The sequence below is a fragment of the Daktulosphaira vitifoliae genome, unplaced genomic scaffold (assembly GCF_025091365.1).
Source record: "Daktulosphaira vitifoliae isolate Bord-2020 unplaced genomic scaffold, ASM2509136v1 Scaffold_1, whole genome shotgun sequence".
Lineage (NCBI taxonomy): Eukaryota > Metazoa > Arthropoda > Insecta > Hemiptera > Phylloxeridae > Daktulosphaira > Daktulosphaira vitifoliae.
Window position 1 is genome coordinate 68140630 of NW_026099572.1, and position 17301 is coordinate 68157930.

General features: G+C 24.1%; 2 protein-coding genes across 5 annotated transcripts in view; one reads left to right on the plus strand and one right to left on the minus strand.

Annotated features, from left to right (window-relative positions):
• Positions 1-3915, plus strand: part of LOC126893740 (serine/threonine-protein phosphatase 1 regulatory subunit 10-like) — a 22704-nt gene extending 18789 nt beyond the window's left edge. For all 3 annotated transcript variants that reach the window (XM_050664197.1, XM_050664199.1, XM_050664198.1), the window contains 4 exons: positions 1792-1956; positions 2019-2102; positions 2323-2503; positions 2926-3915. In XM_050664197.1, coding sequence (XP_050520154.1) covers positions 1792-1956; positions 2019-2102; positions 2323-2503; positions 2926-3697 — 1202 coding nt within the window. In that variant the 3' untranslated portion in view covers positions 3698-3915. The remainder of the gene's footprint in view (positions 1-1791; positions 1957-2018; positions 2103-2322; positions 2504-2925) is intronic.
• Positions 3916-4761: 846 nt separating this feature from the next.
• LOC126893742 (serine/threonine-protein kinase pelle-like) lies at positions 4762-17206 on the minus strand. 2 transcript variants are annotated; one of them, XM_050664203.1, is made up of 12 exons: positions 16940-17206; positions 16668-16853; positions 16491-16576; positions 15168-15464; positions 14912-15103; positions 12326-12435; positions 12060-12249; positions 10821-10883; positions 10335-10527; positions 9941-10041; positions 8823-9143; positions 4762-4870 (listed from the first exon to the last, which is right to left on the minus strand). In XM_050664203.1, exons 1-12 carry the CDS (start codon positions 17049-17051, stop codon positions 4784-4786), a joined length of 1938 nt encoding a protein of 645 aa, XP_050520160.1. In that variant the 5' UTR covers positions 17052-17206; the 3' UTR covers positions 4762-4783. The 2 variants fall into 2 exon arrangements, with proteins under 2 accessions (XP_050520160.1, XP_050520161.1); XM_050664204.1 differs by lacking the exon at positions 4762-4870 and adding an exon at positions 4903-5925.
• Positions 17207-17301: the final 95 nt, after the last annotated feature.

Sequence of the window (17301 nt, forward strand, 5' to 3'; positions counted from 1 at the left end):
TTTTCACCTTGATGAAGATAAAATAAAGTCCGAATTTTTTTTTCATAATAAAGAACATTACATTAGCTTTAATTTAAGATATATATAAAAGTTTCTTCAGACCTTCCGGAACATTTTCAAAATTTAAGTTAAAAAAATTAATTTTTTGTGAAAAAGTTGTCATTTTAAATCCCCCCTTGTGGGCAGGTTAAGGGTTAAATTTATGAAAAAAATATACCAAACGAAAGATAATGACATTACACATCTATATAAAAAAGAATTAAATTAAAAAATATTATTTCTCATGAAAAAATTGTACTGATCCATACATTTTTCAAAAAGTTATAGTATAATAAAGTTAAAAATGTAAAATAGAAAATCGAAAATTTTCGCACAATAATAGCATTTTGTAGCTATTTTCACCGTGAAGATAAAATAAAGTCCGAAATTTTTTTTTCGCATAATAAAGTAAATTACATTAGCTTTAATTTAAGATATATATAAAAGTGTCAGACTTTCCGGAACACTTTCAAAATTTAAGTTGAAAAAGTCAATTTTTTCTGAAAAAGTTGTCATTTTGAATCCCCCCCTGTGGGCAGGTAAAGGGTCATATATAAAAAAAATATATACCAAATGATAGGTAAAGACATCATGCATCTATAAAAAAAAAATTATATTGATCCATACATCTTTCAAAAAGTTATAGCATTATAAAGTTAAAAATATAAAAAAGAATTTTTTTACAAAAATCGTATTTTTTTTTATTAAGTTTAATGTCTGTTTTCACCATGAAGATAAAATAAAGTCCGAATTTTTTTTTCATAATAAAGAACATTACATTAGCTTTAATTTAAGATATATATAAAAGTGTCAGACCTTCCGGAACATTTTCAAAAGTTAAGTTGAAAAAGTTAATTTTTTCTGAAAAAGTTGTCATTTTGAATCCCCCCCTGTGGGCAGGTTAAGGGTTAAATTTATGAAAAAAATATACCAAACGAAAGATAATGATATTACACATCTATATAAAAAAGAATTATATTCATNGGAGCAAAAAAAAAAAAAAAAAAAAAAAACACATCTTAGTAAAACCAATACCTTCTCAGCTTCGCATCGAAGCTAAAAATGTATTTTGTAAAATGTTTGAAATTTAAATGAAAATTAACCGTGCAAATAGGTAAGGGAGGGAGACACTGTAAAGTAGAAAAATAGCAATTTCAATAGAATAAATTTGGGTAAAATAGCAAGTACAATAATATAGGAAATCAATATTTTTTAATGGCTTGGTATGTATGATTAGTGAATCATTCAGTTGCCGTTTCAGTTCTGATGTTCAAATGCGTTGTTTGCTGTTATTCCCGGATGGGTGACCATACGGGAACTTACTCAATTGACACACACCTTGCCCTCTTTCTGGTTCCCTTAGCCATAACGAGGTTGTGTCAGGTCGACAGCAATTGTAAAATTGTGTCAAATCATTGTAGGTTAGAACTGATCCGAAATAATTGGAATAGATACTAAGTGGATGATGATGGTAAGCTTTAAAGTATTATTTGTTCGGCGATTTTAGTAATTTTAAAGCTCTCGGAATCAAATGAAAAATTTAAAGTTTGATTATTATAAGCAAAACTATATGTTGGCAATTATGATCAAGAGTATAGATCCCACGAAATACTGATATAATGAAATTACAAATTCTTTTTTATCTAGGGAGGTAATAAAATTTTGCTTATATACACGAAAATAACTAGGTATAATAAGCTATTCTAGTCCTATAAATTTACTGAAAAATTTTATTTTAATAATTTATTTTAGCTATAAATGAACAGTCAAATGAAGTTTTTGAATCTGATGACAAAAAAGATTTAAGGAGCGTTTTAGTGTATGTTAGAAGTAAATCATCTAAAAAGTCAGTGTCTTGGAAACAAGAAAGTGATTTAGTTCAGGTATCATTCTTTGAGCATGATGAAACTGAACGAGGTAACTTTTAATTTAATAATCAATTCATCATTTTATAAACTTAAATATTTTATTTGTTTTAGTAAATGTTACAAAAAATTTCAAAGCAATGGAAATGCAAGAACGTGATATTGAAAGACAAAATTTCCTTGCTGTTCGTAAACTAAGTAAGATGAATGTTTTAACAATATAATAAGGACTTGGTGTACTTTTCAGTATTATTCCGTAAAAATTAAATTATTTATTATTTACAATAGTTTTATTTCTTTAATTTTAAGTGATGGGATATTAATATTTTTTTTGTATATCATGCTATTAATTACAAAATTATGAAACATTTATAATAAGAATTATTACAATAATAATAAAAATGATTTTTATTTTCAGACAATGCTGATATTATGGAACCTAAGACTCCTTGGCGATATTTAGATGATCTTTTGCTAGTAGATGTTGTAGAAGAGCCTGGTAAAGAAAAAATTGAGCCTGGTGGAGGAAGCCAGGAGAAAAAGAAACAGACACTTAGAGAGCAATCAGTTTTACAAGCCATTTACTTCAATAGAAAAATGTAAATATATGCATTAAAAAAAATCAATTATATTTATTGCTAAAAGTATTATGGCCTGGAAAGCTTAATATGAAAACATTGTGCTTTAATCAATATTTAGGTTTTTATTCTTCTTTATCTTAAGCTATAACTACTAAAAATTTATGTTAAAACTAATTTCAAATAGAAAAAAATTATCTATTTATTTTTAATTTATCTTGTATGATACTCATTATTTATTTAACCTATTAAAAACAATAAATCTTAAGAGATGGTTTCTCAACCTCATTTAGTTGAGGATGATTATGATATCTTATATCTGTATAAATAAATAAATAAAGGGATAGTTAATTTTTTTTTTATTGTGTAAATGTTATTTGACTTTCTTTTCTAATTGTTAACAATATTGCGTAATAAATCTTAAATCATATGTTAAAAATTAGGATACCCGATTCACCTGAAGAACCTGATCAAATGGAGATAACTCCATATTCAGAGTCGCTGAACATACCATTAGAAGATATGACAGGAGATGGTACAGCACCAACTTATGATTATGTGAACACTCCATGGCCAGAACCTAAAGGAGAACAGCCAACTACAATTGATTTCCAAATGGATATAAATAATATAATGCCAATGCCTCCAAATTTGATGATGCAACAACCACAATTTCCTGTACAGTATAATAACCCAGTAAACTGGAATATGCCTCCTGTCAATTTAGGAATGGGAATGGGTCCTCCAACCAATAATATGTTTAATATGCCTAGTCCAATAATGATGAACAATCAAAATATGTACATGGGCGACCAAATGCCACCACAACCAATTTCACAACAAAATCCTCATAATCGTCTACCTCAAATGCAAGAAGAACAGTGGATGGGACCTGAGCTTTCTGGACCTATGCAACATGACCAACATTGGGGGCAACAACAGCCTCCGAATAATAATGGCCCTCCTCACTTCGAAAGAGGAGGTGGTAGAGGGCATAATAGATGGGATAATCCTAGAGGTGGTAATAACTACAATGACTCATACCGAGGTAAACACATTAATCGAAATATGTCTAGAGGTAATCGAGGTAGCTTATACAATCGACGAGGAGGTCATATGGGTAATGGAAGATCTAATGGTCGTCTATGCAAGTATTATGCAAAACAGGGTTTTTGCAAAACTGCAAATTGTGCATTTTTACATTCAAAAAACTAAAAACTTTATTTAATTGTAATTATTATTATTTTTTTATTTGCTACCAAATAAGACTGAATAAAATAAGCGTTATAGTTGTAAATCTTTCTAGACACCAATAATCTTGATTTTAATCAACTGACAAAATCAGTGAAATACTGACTCTTCATAACTTATTAATTAACAAGTATTTTATGGATTGATTTTGGTAGTTAATATTTCATCATAATTTGACTTAATTTTTGTATTGTATAAAATAGCTTGAATAAGTAATCATTGTAATATTTAAATTAATGTTATTTATTATTAAAATTAAACAAATTTTTATTTAATTGTATATAGTTGAATATATTGTTGTATTAGTTATTTTTTAATTGAATGATTAAAGATATTATTTTTGAAACCACTTGGGTTTCAAATATTTTATTGATTGATAACTATTGTATAAAAACAATAAATATTATATTTTCAATGGTAATAATAAATTGTTAATAATTAAAATATATTTTTGAAATTTTATAATTCAATTAAGTTATTATAATAATATTTGAGTTTATATAAACCATTAAATACATTTAAGAATGAAGTATAATAAAGTGGTTAACTAAAGATTATTTAAATATAACTTAAAAATAATTTAATTATTAAATAAACATTCAATAACACATAACATTTTCACAATTTATAAAATATTTTAACACCATATTAAAACAAAATTTAAATTTAAAAAAAACAGTTGCAAGTAACAAAAAACATTTCATAAAAATATATTTGTATTTTATATATAGTGTATCACCAAGTTTTGACATCTTTTATAATATTTCATTTAGCAAATATTTTGTTACTTCAATTTTTTAAATAATTATTACAATTTTTTCAAAATTTCATAATTTTTTTTTTATTTTTAACTCTTTTCTTACAATAGAATTAATTTTTATTTTCTTATTGATGACAAATAATAAAAAATATGTATTTAACATAATCCAAAACTAAAAATTATTAAAAAAAAAAAAAAAAGTAATGTAGAATATTTGTTAGATTAAAAATTATCAAAAATATTAAAATCTGGGAGATATATATATATATCTAACATGAAAAATAAAAAAATTATTTTTTAGTTGATTGAATACCAAGTTCTGATATTAAAGGTAATACATCACATTCTTCGGGTGTTGAATTAATCCAATTATTTACCTTTAAATATAAAAGAAAATAATTGTCAAAATATAAAATATTTCTTAATGCTTTATATACAAAGTGATTATTTTAAAACTAGCCATTGAATTCTTTGGCTTTTGTTAATAACATATACAGTAGCGGTCAAAATGATGAGACACCCCCAAATTTTATATTTCACGTGTTTAGATTTTGAGGTTTTACACAATTTAAAACATTTTAAAATATCAAGTAAATGAATGAACCTTTATTCTTTATATAATGCATTCATTAAATAAAAAGAAAACAGCTTATTTTGCATTAGTTCCATTTGAAACTTAACTTACTGGCAATTACTATATTGATTTATTTAACTGTTTATAAGTTCAATTATTTAGTATAAAGTTGCCCCTCCATAAGCTTAATAGCAATCTTGAACTCATGCTATAGATTCTCCAAGTTTCTCATAGTAAATTTGTTTTAAATTTTGACAAGCAAGAGCTATATCTTTTTTTAACTCATTGAGATTGCGCACATGTTTATCATTGATCATTCTTTCAATCTGATTGCAAGCATTTTCTATTACATTGAGGTCTAGGGAATGGACAGACCATTCCAAAAGAGGAATTTGGTGGTCACTTATCCATTTTGAAATTTTCTTGGATGTGTGACATGGAACGTTATCTTGCTAGTAATGACAAATTATGCGTCTTTCGAAAACTTTTTTTTAAAAGTAAGCATATAATCTTCCATAATATGAATGCATTTGTCACTATTCACTGTACCGTGTACAAAATGCAATTTCCCAGTTCCTTTTCCTGACGGGCAATCCCAAACCATTATAAAACTGCCGCCTTTCTGCACATTTGTAGCAAGACGAATGCTATTATATTTCTCTTTACTCGTGTGACTCAGTTAAAATAACTTAAAATATACGTTTTCATGTGATTTTTACCTAGCAAAATGAAAAAATGAACTTATTTGACAGAAAATTACATAAAAATAACTAATTTCACATTCTTAAAAATTCTCATTATTTGCCTGTGTTTTGAATATTTTTAACTGGATCGACTTGAAAAATATTTTTCATCAAACTTCATTATCCATATAACACATAGAAAAAAAAGTTGGATGTTAGTAAAAATTTTTTTAGGAAGCTTTTAAAATAATTTAATGACTAAAATTTCCATGCATTTACTTGATTATTTAAAATGTTTTAGATTGTGTACAACCGCTAAATCTAAACACGTGAAATATAAAATTTGAGTGTGCCGTATAATTTTATCTACTACTGTATATCTCTATCTATTAAAATTTTTTTTTTCATGTTTTAAAATTATATTTTTTTAAAAAAAATTGTATGAACAAAATTGTTTGCAAATTTTTTTTTTTTATCATATTATCAATTAGAATTTTTTTTATTTAACAATATTTTTCTTTTCAAAAATTAAAAAATTTAAATTGTTTGTACAATGTTATTCTTATAACCTAGTCACTCTATTTCTTTAAAATAATTATGTATAAAGAAATTCTTTTAGTATTTTTTTAATACCAAAATTATTATATAATTATATCCTAATATTTTATAAGGGTGTCATATTTATTTTTTTTAATTACAATATATATATTTAACTAAGTTATAAAATAAAAAGGTGATCTAACTATGAACAGGCACGTAGACATGGGTGGGTCTGGCCCCCTTTAGATTTAATGTGACCCAGGGCCGGACCCCCTCAAATTTAAAATTCAATTATTTTTACCAATTATCAATAACGTGCTAGGCCTTACATACATTGAAATTATTATTAATTTGTGATTACTATTGGGTAATACAGTTATTATTATGGCTATATTTTCATTTTTATATTCATAGAAAGCGTTATTTGAAAAAGATTTCGTTCTAGACGTAATAATAAATGGAATAGCAGTTACTGCAAACGTGGTGTAGGTAAATTTTTTTTAACTCTGATCCAACAAATGATAACAAACTACCAAGTATCTGCATTGATTAGAATCTAGTTGATTACAAAATTTTATAGAGTAATACTCTATGAAAATATTTTTGATAAATCTTATCTTTAATCTGTTTCTTTTAGCTTCGATGCGAAGCTGAGAAGGTATTGGTTTTACTATGATGTGTTTTTTTTTGGGTGTCTGTTACCACTTTTTCTAAGCTCCCACCAAACCGATTTCTTTCAATGATACGTCAAAAGATCACAAATCGTATCTAGTCGAAAAAATTACCCTCAAAAATTGAAAAATTTTCCCTCGTTCCTCGTAAATGGGGAAACCTCCAAAAAATTACAAATTTAAAAATCGTTAATTTTCGAAATTTTTTCAATTTTTTTTTACTAAAAGCTGCCATAACTTTTTTAAAAATGAACATATCAATATAATTTTTTTTTTTATAGATGCTTTAAAATTACTATAAAAATTACGATTTTTGTAAAATAATTCTTTTTTATATTTTTAACTTAATAATGCTATAACTTTTTGGAAAATGTATGGATCAGTAAATTTTTTTTATTTATAGATTCTTGATATGTTTACTTATCATTTGGTATATTTTTTTTGTAAATCTGACATTTAACCTGCCCACAGGGGGAATTTAAAATGATAACTTTTTCACAAAAAACTTTATTAACTTGACTTTTGAAAATGTTCCGGAAAGTCTGACACTTTTATATATATCTTAAATTAAAGCTAATGTAATGTACTTTATTATGCAAAAAAAAAATTCGGACTTTATTTTGTCTTCACGGTAAAAATGGCTACCAAATGATATTATTGTGTGAAAATTCTCGATTTTATTTTTTACACTTTTAACTTTATAATGCTATAACTTATTCAAAAATGTATGGATCAATACAATTTTTTTATGAGATATAATATTTTTTAATAATCCTTTTTTCATTCAGGATATTAATAAAAAATTAGCAGATCATGTAGCTTTTGGAACAATTCAACAATTTTTTAAAATTAAACACTGTAAAGATTTGTATCGAAGCGTTTTTTTTGATAATGATTATAATCACTGTCAGATATCATTATACTTGATCCAACTATACCACGTCACCACTGTGCCGCGACCCACCTGTGCTGGTTTTTTTTAATTATAGGTACCGTCCATTTTTTATAATACAGCAATAATTAGTATACTTTATACGAAAACAATTTGTTTTTAACCAACCAATGGTAAAATTTTGAACTTGTAAGATTCATAATATGGGATACTGTCTAAGGAGGAGTGGAAGGAGCCCTCCACAAGCTTTTCTTGGGAAACAAATTATGGAAAATGATACAAGGGCTCAAAATTGTTGGCCTCTCCAATAAACATTTTCTGGCTATGTGCCTGACTATGAAAATGACTGGTTGATAACTTTTTGACCAGTATTTTAAAATTTATTATCATTTTAAAATAAACTTTAGTCAAGGCGTGGATGGCAATATATTAATAATAATAATAATAATAATAATAATTATATTTATATATATTTTTTAATTATATAATATTTATCATTAAATATTTCTCGGGTGCACCTTTCCCCACCTAGATATAAAAATGTTATTAACTTGAAGCCCAATAGTTGTTATCAGCCAGCAATTTTTTTAACTAAATCATTTTTTATTTATAAGCTAATTAAATATGTATGTTAAAATTAAAATTGACACATTCATAAGGTATATAAGGGATAAATGTAATTAATAATTGATAAATCGAGAAAGATATGAAATATATGAAACTAAAAACAAAAAATTAATTTTCTTAACATAATATTATTTTAAATGAAAGACAGGTGCTAGTGTTACAAGAATCATCGTGTATTATATTTATATATATATATACATACAAATACTTTTCAGTATGTAACAGGGGTCTAAAATTATTAAGATAATAATTGGTTCTCAGTACATTATATTTTTCCTACTAGATAAAAATACCCAAGTACAAAAATGTCTAATACAAAGTACAAATTATTTAATTACTTACATTTACTTTTGACTCTTTATTAGAACTTTGCAATTCTGAATCAATAGTTTGAAGTTTGCTCTCTGAAAATTTGTTTTTACTTTCACAAAGAGATTTTGTTTCTGATAACGAAACATTGATAAATGGTACATTTGGAGTACCAATTGTGAATTCAACAGAAGTTGGTGAACTTGATGACTTTATGGAATGTTTATCTCTCTCTTCAATTAGTGGCATAACAACTACATCAACTTGATCAGGAGTAGTAACAGCTGTAGCAGCAGCATAATGAGGAGCTGGCGAAGAATTCTGTTTTAATAACTGGTTACTAGGGACTGGACTCTAAAAAAACATTTATCATCAACAAATGCTTAAGATAATTATATACTTAAAAAATATTCAGTTATTTTCTTATATTGTAATTCATTACAATAATAATTAATAGTCATAAAAATTTTATAGGAAAAATATAACTTTCTTATATACAAGTTTAATTTACTGGTATGACCAATATTAAATTAAAAATGTGAAGTCTAAAGGATATTAATACCTTAGGATATTAAGGATACCTAATTATTTTCATTTTGTAACTAATAGTGGTTATTTAACATTAAAGGTACTTAGACAGTTTAGCATCAAGAAGTATAAATTTAGTGGTACCAAAACAATATTAATAAAAGTGTAGCAAAAAAATAAATACCAACCATTATATTTTTTCATTTATATCACTTCATTAATTTTTATCAATTCATTCAGTTCTATATCATAGGCATAACTAAAATAAAAAATTTTAGAGGTAATGATTATATTTTTTCCAAGCCAAAAATACTATCATATAACAATAATCATTATTTTTTAAATTTTTGAGTTGCCAAATTTGTCAACTGAAAGGGATTCCCTCATCTAGTCCCCCACTAGTTGAACCAATGTCTTAAATAGATATAAGTTTAAAATTGTATTAATTATTTATTTTAAAAATGCAAATATGTATTATTGCCTAAAGAAAAATATAGAAAATTTAAATAAAATGGAAATCTACCAGAAATCTTAATTCATAAATTGATAACTTTATATTTATAACTGTGTATTAACCAATCCATAACATAAATTTTTAATTAAAAAATAAAATAAAAAATTACAAATAGCCAGGCCTGAGGATGATATGATCCTGATGGTATGGATAGTTTTCGCATTTGTAATTCAAGGTGATTTGTTGGTATAGAGTTGTGCCGTACGGTACCTAAAATATAATGTAAAAATTATAAAAAAATTAATTAAGTTTAAGAAAATAAAATAAATTTTAATTTTATAAACTTAATTAACTTTTACAGAAAAGTCAAAATTTTATGCTTAAAAAATGATTTTACAAAATAAAGATTTTTATGCTATATTCTAACTTGGTAACCATTTTTTTCTCTTTTTATATTGATGTGACACATTATTCCATCATACAGAGTGATTCTTTTAATAGTAGACACTCAATTTCTCTAAAAATATTAAGTTGTATGGCTTGTTTAATATATTATGACTTACATTGTTGTTTCTCTTGTAACATGATAATATCAAATTGTTTTAATACTTGTTCCATATCAGGACGATCTTTAGGTCTATAGCTTACACAATTTTTGCCCAGAGAAATAAAGCAGGGAAACATATTACTATCATCTGGTCCAGCTTTGGTGTCTATTAATTCAATTGAGTTATCATAATTTTCCACGTATTCTTTCTAAAATAATAAGTGTAAGTGTATAAAAAGTAATAAGAAGAAGCTTAATATTTGAACCACACATTAATAAAATATTGATTTATAAATATTCATAAGACATGAAAAATAATAATTATTACATAATTATAGATAATTTACTGAAAATTGTGGGAAAATCATTTTTAAATGATCAACCCTCTTATTAACATATTTCTCTTTATCATTTCCTGTTTATATAACTATCTTCAACATAATATTTAAATATTCGTTTAAAGATAATATAAAATTTAATAATTATAAAAATATAATCTTACCAAAAATTTATCCTTTCTAGAACTATCATATGCTCTTTGACCAGTAGCAATTTCAAATAATACCTGTAAATTATTTTGTTATGACAATTTAATGAAAAATTATTAAGAACAGTATTTTAAATTATAAATAATAAATGAAATAAAACATTTATAGTATGTTTTATTTCAATTTATTTCATTGTTATATTAAAAAATCATAAATAAAACTGTGTACATAATATAAAAATTACAATTCAAAGATATGAACGCTGATTAAGGGCTAAGTGCAATATATTTTACTCCTGGAAATTATCTTATGAATGATTATATTCAAAGGTGTTAAAGATATAGTTAATCCCAAAATTATAATTTTACAATTTTTATAAAAAAAATCTGGATTTTAATTTTTTTTTATTGTAAAATTATAATAGTAATAATAATAATAATTTATTAAATATTGTATTTATAAATAATATAGAATGGTATGAGTTTGTAGGAAGGACTCCATAAATATCAAGAAAAATCATAGTATATAATAAAATTATTTTTTTACAATAAAAAAATAAATATTGCCCCTATTTGCCTATATCTCTGTATATGACATAATGATGATGAAAAAAAAAGTTTTTACTATATAGATTATACAGTAAAAGTTAATTATCCAAAAAATTATTTTTAGTTACTTTAAAAGATTAAAAAAGCAAAATATATTTTTATTTTTTGAACCACCTCAATATTATATTATAATCTGTTATCATTGGTTAAGCAGTAATTACATTTTATTTCAATAATATATAATAATTACAATAATTCAAGGTTAACAAAATCTCATGAATTACTAAAAAAAATTTTGAACTACATTATTCTACATTTTTTTAAAATTTATTTCAAAGTTTTTAGGACTTTAAATAAAAGTAATTATTTCTTGCATAATGTGACATAAAATATTTAGCTTGAGATAATGTAGCTTGAAGCAAAAAAATTAATTAATTCATATTTTTGTAACTTTTTTTTAATTAATTTTTTTATCATCATTTAACATATAATGATATAATTTAACATATTATGGAGATAATGATGTTTAAGTTAAAAATATTTTCTTTTACCATATTATAAAAAAAATTAATGGTAATAATAATAAATAAAAAAAAATTATTATTAAACTCAACTAAGATGCCTATATACATTATATAAATATAATAATGTATATTAATTTATTACTTTGAATTATTATAATAGTGATTTGATACAATTACTTACCACACCAAAACTAAAAGTATCAACTTTAGTAGAAAACTTTTTGCCTCTTAAAAATTCATCTGGAAGATAAGGTCTTGTACCATGAACATGGCTTACTTTAACATGAGTATATTGCTGTAGTGGGCCTTCACGAGCTAAACCAAAGTCACCAATACGTGGCTCAAAATAAGGATCCAAAAGAATATTTGCACTAAAAAAGAAAATATTTTTACATTACCATCTTCAATTTTTATTTTAATCTATATATTCTAACAATCTAGCTATACCTTTTTATATCACCATGAATTAACACCATACTGTGTAAAAACTGTAATCCTCTTGCAGACCCAGTTGCTATTTTATAACGTTGGCTCCATGTTAATGGTTTGGTTCCTTGCTATAAAATACAATTTGATTATTTAAAATAGTCATTTAACAATGTTATAAAAATGTTATCATAATTTTTGTATACTTTATAAAATAAAATATAATTTTTCAAAACAAAATTTCTTTTATGATAAATATTCATCATTTAATAATATTATTATACAGATTTAAACCATTAGACTTGTTTTAGTTTTTTGTAATTGAAAAATTCTTAAACGACTCAATATTTCACAAATGATCTACATTAATGTGTATCTACATTATATGTGTACATATATAAATATATAAGTGGGAAATACAATAAGCAACCACAGGAACAGAGCAAAGACACAATACTATAACTTAAAACATATATATTTATTCACACGCAAAAGTCCTATTAAATATTCATATACAAAAATAACATATATAAACCAAAATACACATATGAATTAAAATTCACACAAAAACACGTCTTAGCCGACTCAAAACTTAATTTAATTTTACCTTCTTATAATACTAACTATATATAACTATCTGCCTCCAGACCCTGGAAGTGTTGCCATCTAGACACCAATGATACCCATATATATATATATATTTTATATTAGGGTGGATCAAAAAAAGTCGATCATTAAAATTTTAATAAGAACCATTTTAACTTTATTATATACATTAAAATTTGCATTTTGTGAAAATTTGAGGTTCTTTAAAAATTTTACTAGTTGCTCAACGGGTTTTTAAAATTTTTTCCAAAAAACGGTTTTTGTTATTAAATTTTTGGCTAAATACTATGATTAGTATATCAAAATAATTTTTTATCAATCAATTCATTTATATGAATTAAATTTAATTAATTTATATTATTATTTTAGCGTTCTCAGTTTAACTAGGCTGTGCAAAGACAGTATCTAATGATTTCAGAAATTTAAATTCTTTTCTATTTTGAACAGTAGTATTTTTTTTTAACTTTGTATAAAAAAGTGTTATTTGTGATAATGATTTTACATATAAGTGTTATGGGGCTGTCGGTTTTGATCACAACTATATTAATGGCTAAATACAGACTATATTATATTAAATAAATAACTTCAACTAATAATAATGATACACTATTACAGCTCTAACATATTATGAAATTTTATATTTATACTACCAGAATTTCATCTGATTTATCATCATTTTCGTGTTTTCTCAGTTATTATTGTTAACCCAATCCTATTCAAAATTATTTAGTACAAGTGGCTCTAACTTGTTCTAATCTAATTTTAAAAACCAATTTTTGAATAACACAAATCAATTTTGTTAGACTGGACTAATATGATAAAAGTTTATGGTTGATATAACTGATTTGATTATTTAAAAAAAAACCAATGACACAAACAACTAGAAAAATTCCAACATAACCTGATTTTAGGATGGGTTTGATTGCCCACTAAGGGCTCTAGTGTGTATTAAAATGTTCGTCACTCAATAAGTACACTTGTCCTAACATTTTTATCAACCTATTTAAATTTTTTGTAAGAAAAGAGTTACAAAAGGGCTATTTTGAAATGTTGAAAAAATTAAGAAATAAATTTCTCTATATATAGAGTGTTCAGTAGGTAAGGAAACAAATTTTTATTGATCTTATTGTTTGTAACAGTTGACCTATTTCCTTACTTACTAAACAATCTGTATATATTTTTTCTTATTACAGAGAAATAATAAAATATGCTCTTATCACAGTATTAAAAATCCAAATTTATTAAAATATTAAATTACATCAAAATAATTATTGGATAAAAATTAAAAGAGTTGTCAGTTAGATCTTTTCCAACAGTTTATATACAAAGTAATTAAAATCTGATAAGACTTATTTTATTAGAACTATTAGAAAGGAAATTTTAAATTTTTGTAAAGAGAAAAAATATCAGTTTCCAAAAACTCTACAAAAATAAGTAGTTACATAGTTTTTTTGTTCCTTCAGGAAAAAATGTTTAATTATAATTTTTTTTTTAATGGGAACCCCTATTTTTTAACTTCATAATATAATAGAAAGACAAATTACAAACAATTTTGTTCCTACAATATTTTTATCTGATCAACTGTTTGTATTTTACAGATGGTTTGAAGAATTCGATGTTAAGTAAAAATTATCATTTATTTGGTTTTATAATACTAGTCAACTAGAATGATTGCTACCACCATGTCATCATTAATTTGTTATGATAGTCTATTCATTTTTTTTATAGTAATTATCAACAAAAATTTTCTACACCCGTTATCAAAATGAGAGATAATAATAATGTATTGTAGCTATTCAAATAGATTATTGTTGTCAATGATATAATAAAACCAAATCATTGATGAATATTTCCTTAATATACAAATCTTTAAACGATCTTTAAAAATTATAAGAACAGAGTTGTTTGTAATTTTTCTTATATCCTACATATATATATATATATGTGTGTGTATTTTTCCTACGTAAAATGTAAAATAAAAAAAAGTATAAAACTTATTACTCGACATTGTAAACGGTCTTCTAATGAACCATTAGGCATATATTGATAAACTAAACAAGGTTTTTCACCACCAATACTGAATCCATAGAGAGACAATACATTATCATGTCGACATGAGTTCAAGTATTTCAATTCACGTAATGATTGTTGACGTTGAGCTTCTAAAACATTAAATTCTTGTTCAGCTCCTTTCTAAATAAAAAAAAAAATTGATAAATGAACAAACTCAAATTTTGTATTTTAAAAAATAAATTACCTGAGCTTCAAGTCGTTTAATAGCTACAGCAGTATTTTTCCAAATACCTTTAAAAACTACTCCAAAACCTCCTTTTCCCAGTATATTTGTCTTATTCCAATTATTTGTTGCTTTTCCTAATTCATCATAAGTTATCAATGGTGTGCATGCCTCAGCTGAGGATAACATAGTTGAAGGATCCAAATTCTTCTCAATTCTTTCATCATTTACATTTATATATTGTTGATTTAAGTTAACATAATTTTTTTTCTTTAGACTATTAGAATTTAATGTAATATGATTGTCATCAGTCCGACTCTAAAAGATTAATTTATTTCAGCACTTTATTAAAGCTAACATGCCATTATATTTAAATATAATGATAATGTTATAATCATAGAAATTGGATGAGGGAGCAAGGAGACACAACCCCCTCAGTTTATAAAATAACCCTTTCAGAAATTTAGCAAAGTAATCTGCAATGTTATACAAATATATTATTTTAAAGGAAGAAATATTAAATAAACCTTAAAAAATGTTACTACCTATAACTATGCATGTGATAAAATTTATTAACATTTTACAATAGTATTATTAGGAGACATTGATTTTGTAAAAATTTTTAAATTAAAGATTTACAGATTATGCTTCTTTATATTTAATACAATTGAATAGTATACTACTCATATATACTCTAGTTTTTATATTTTTAAATAGATTTTATATGTATAAATATATTTTTATTGATAATTAAACAATGAAATTAATAAAATGATATTTTAAAACTATACTATTTGTCAATGATAATTAACTACAAAATTTTAAATACAGAATGATAGATTAAGAATAAGACACATTTAATTAGAAACTATTGAATATATTCAATTTTTGTAAAAGAAAAATATGTTATCCCTAAAGGGATGAATAATAAAATTATTTAACTACATTTCATTGTGAAGTTTTGAACCAAACAATTTTTTTATTATATATTTTCTGAAGCTAGATAGAGTTTATTTTTAAGATTTTATTATTTTCTGTTATCAGAGAGTTTTTTAAATTTAATTTTTATATTACCCCTAATTTATTAGCATTATTTTTATACAGCCTAATAATTTAAATATATATTTAACGTCACATGTTTATACAAAATATAATTAAATTAATAGTTTATACAATTATGTATTTTTGTTAAAATGCACTTAATACATTTTTTACCTAAGTTATAGATATATAAAATTGTTTTCTCTAGATAATTTTCTTTACACTTAACTGAACTAATATTAACAAAGTATGTTCATAAGAACATTTACAAAGTGTAAAACAAAATGAAATATCTACACTTACATAATTATGATTACTACTTGTTGTATTCACTAGATTACTAAAATTTTGGTCACCTTGATAAATCAATTTATGGTATTTTTTATCAACTGTAAAAATTTATATTTAAATGTAAAATATTTAATTAATAGAGTTCTTTTTTTTTTTTTAATTAATGTCATTATAATGAATAGTACTAACCAAAAGGTTTAAGAATTCCCATGGCTTGAAAATGTTGCATTTCAGATAAGAGTATAAATAATTCTAAAACAGTATGATTTTGTTCGCCCCATAAGTTTAACAATTCATCAGTGGGAGAATGATTTCGCATAAAAGCTTTACCAATTTTGAACAAAGTAGCACAATCAAACTTCATATACTTACCACCTAATGTGTAAATTTTTTTTAGAATAACATGTAAGAATTTCTTTAAATAATTACACAATATAAAGTAACTAAATTTTATAAAATACCTAAATCTTCCCACTTGTCATTCATGTCAATTATACTACAAAATTGCTTTCGTTCTGCATAAGGTAGTTCGTACACATAGACATTTTTTTTTGGTCCATTAAAACCACTCATAATTATCAAGTTTACTTGAAAAATAAATAAATTTGAATTTACGATAAACTGCTATTTGTAAAAATTACTATTTAGCATTACATAGAACAAAATTTATACACTTTACTAAAAAAAATTTGTTTCATATTTTCTATAAATTTATTCTTTAAAATATTTACAATTATGATATGTTATCTGTCAGACCTATGTTATTTTTTGTACTTATACCGTGGTATAAAAAGTGCTGAATGCTTAGCTTTTGTTCACTTGA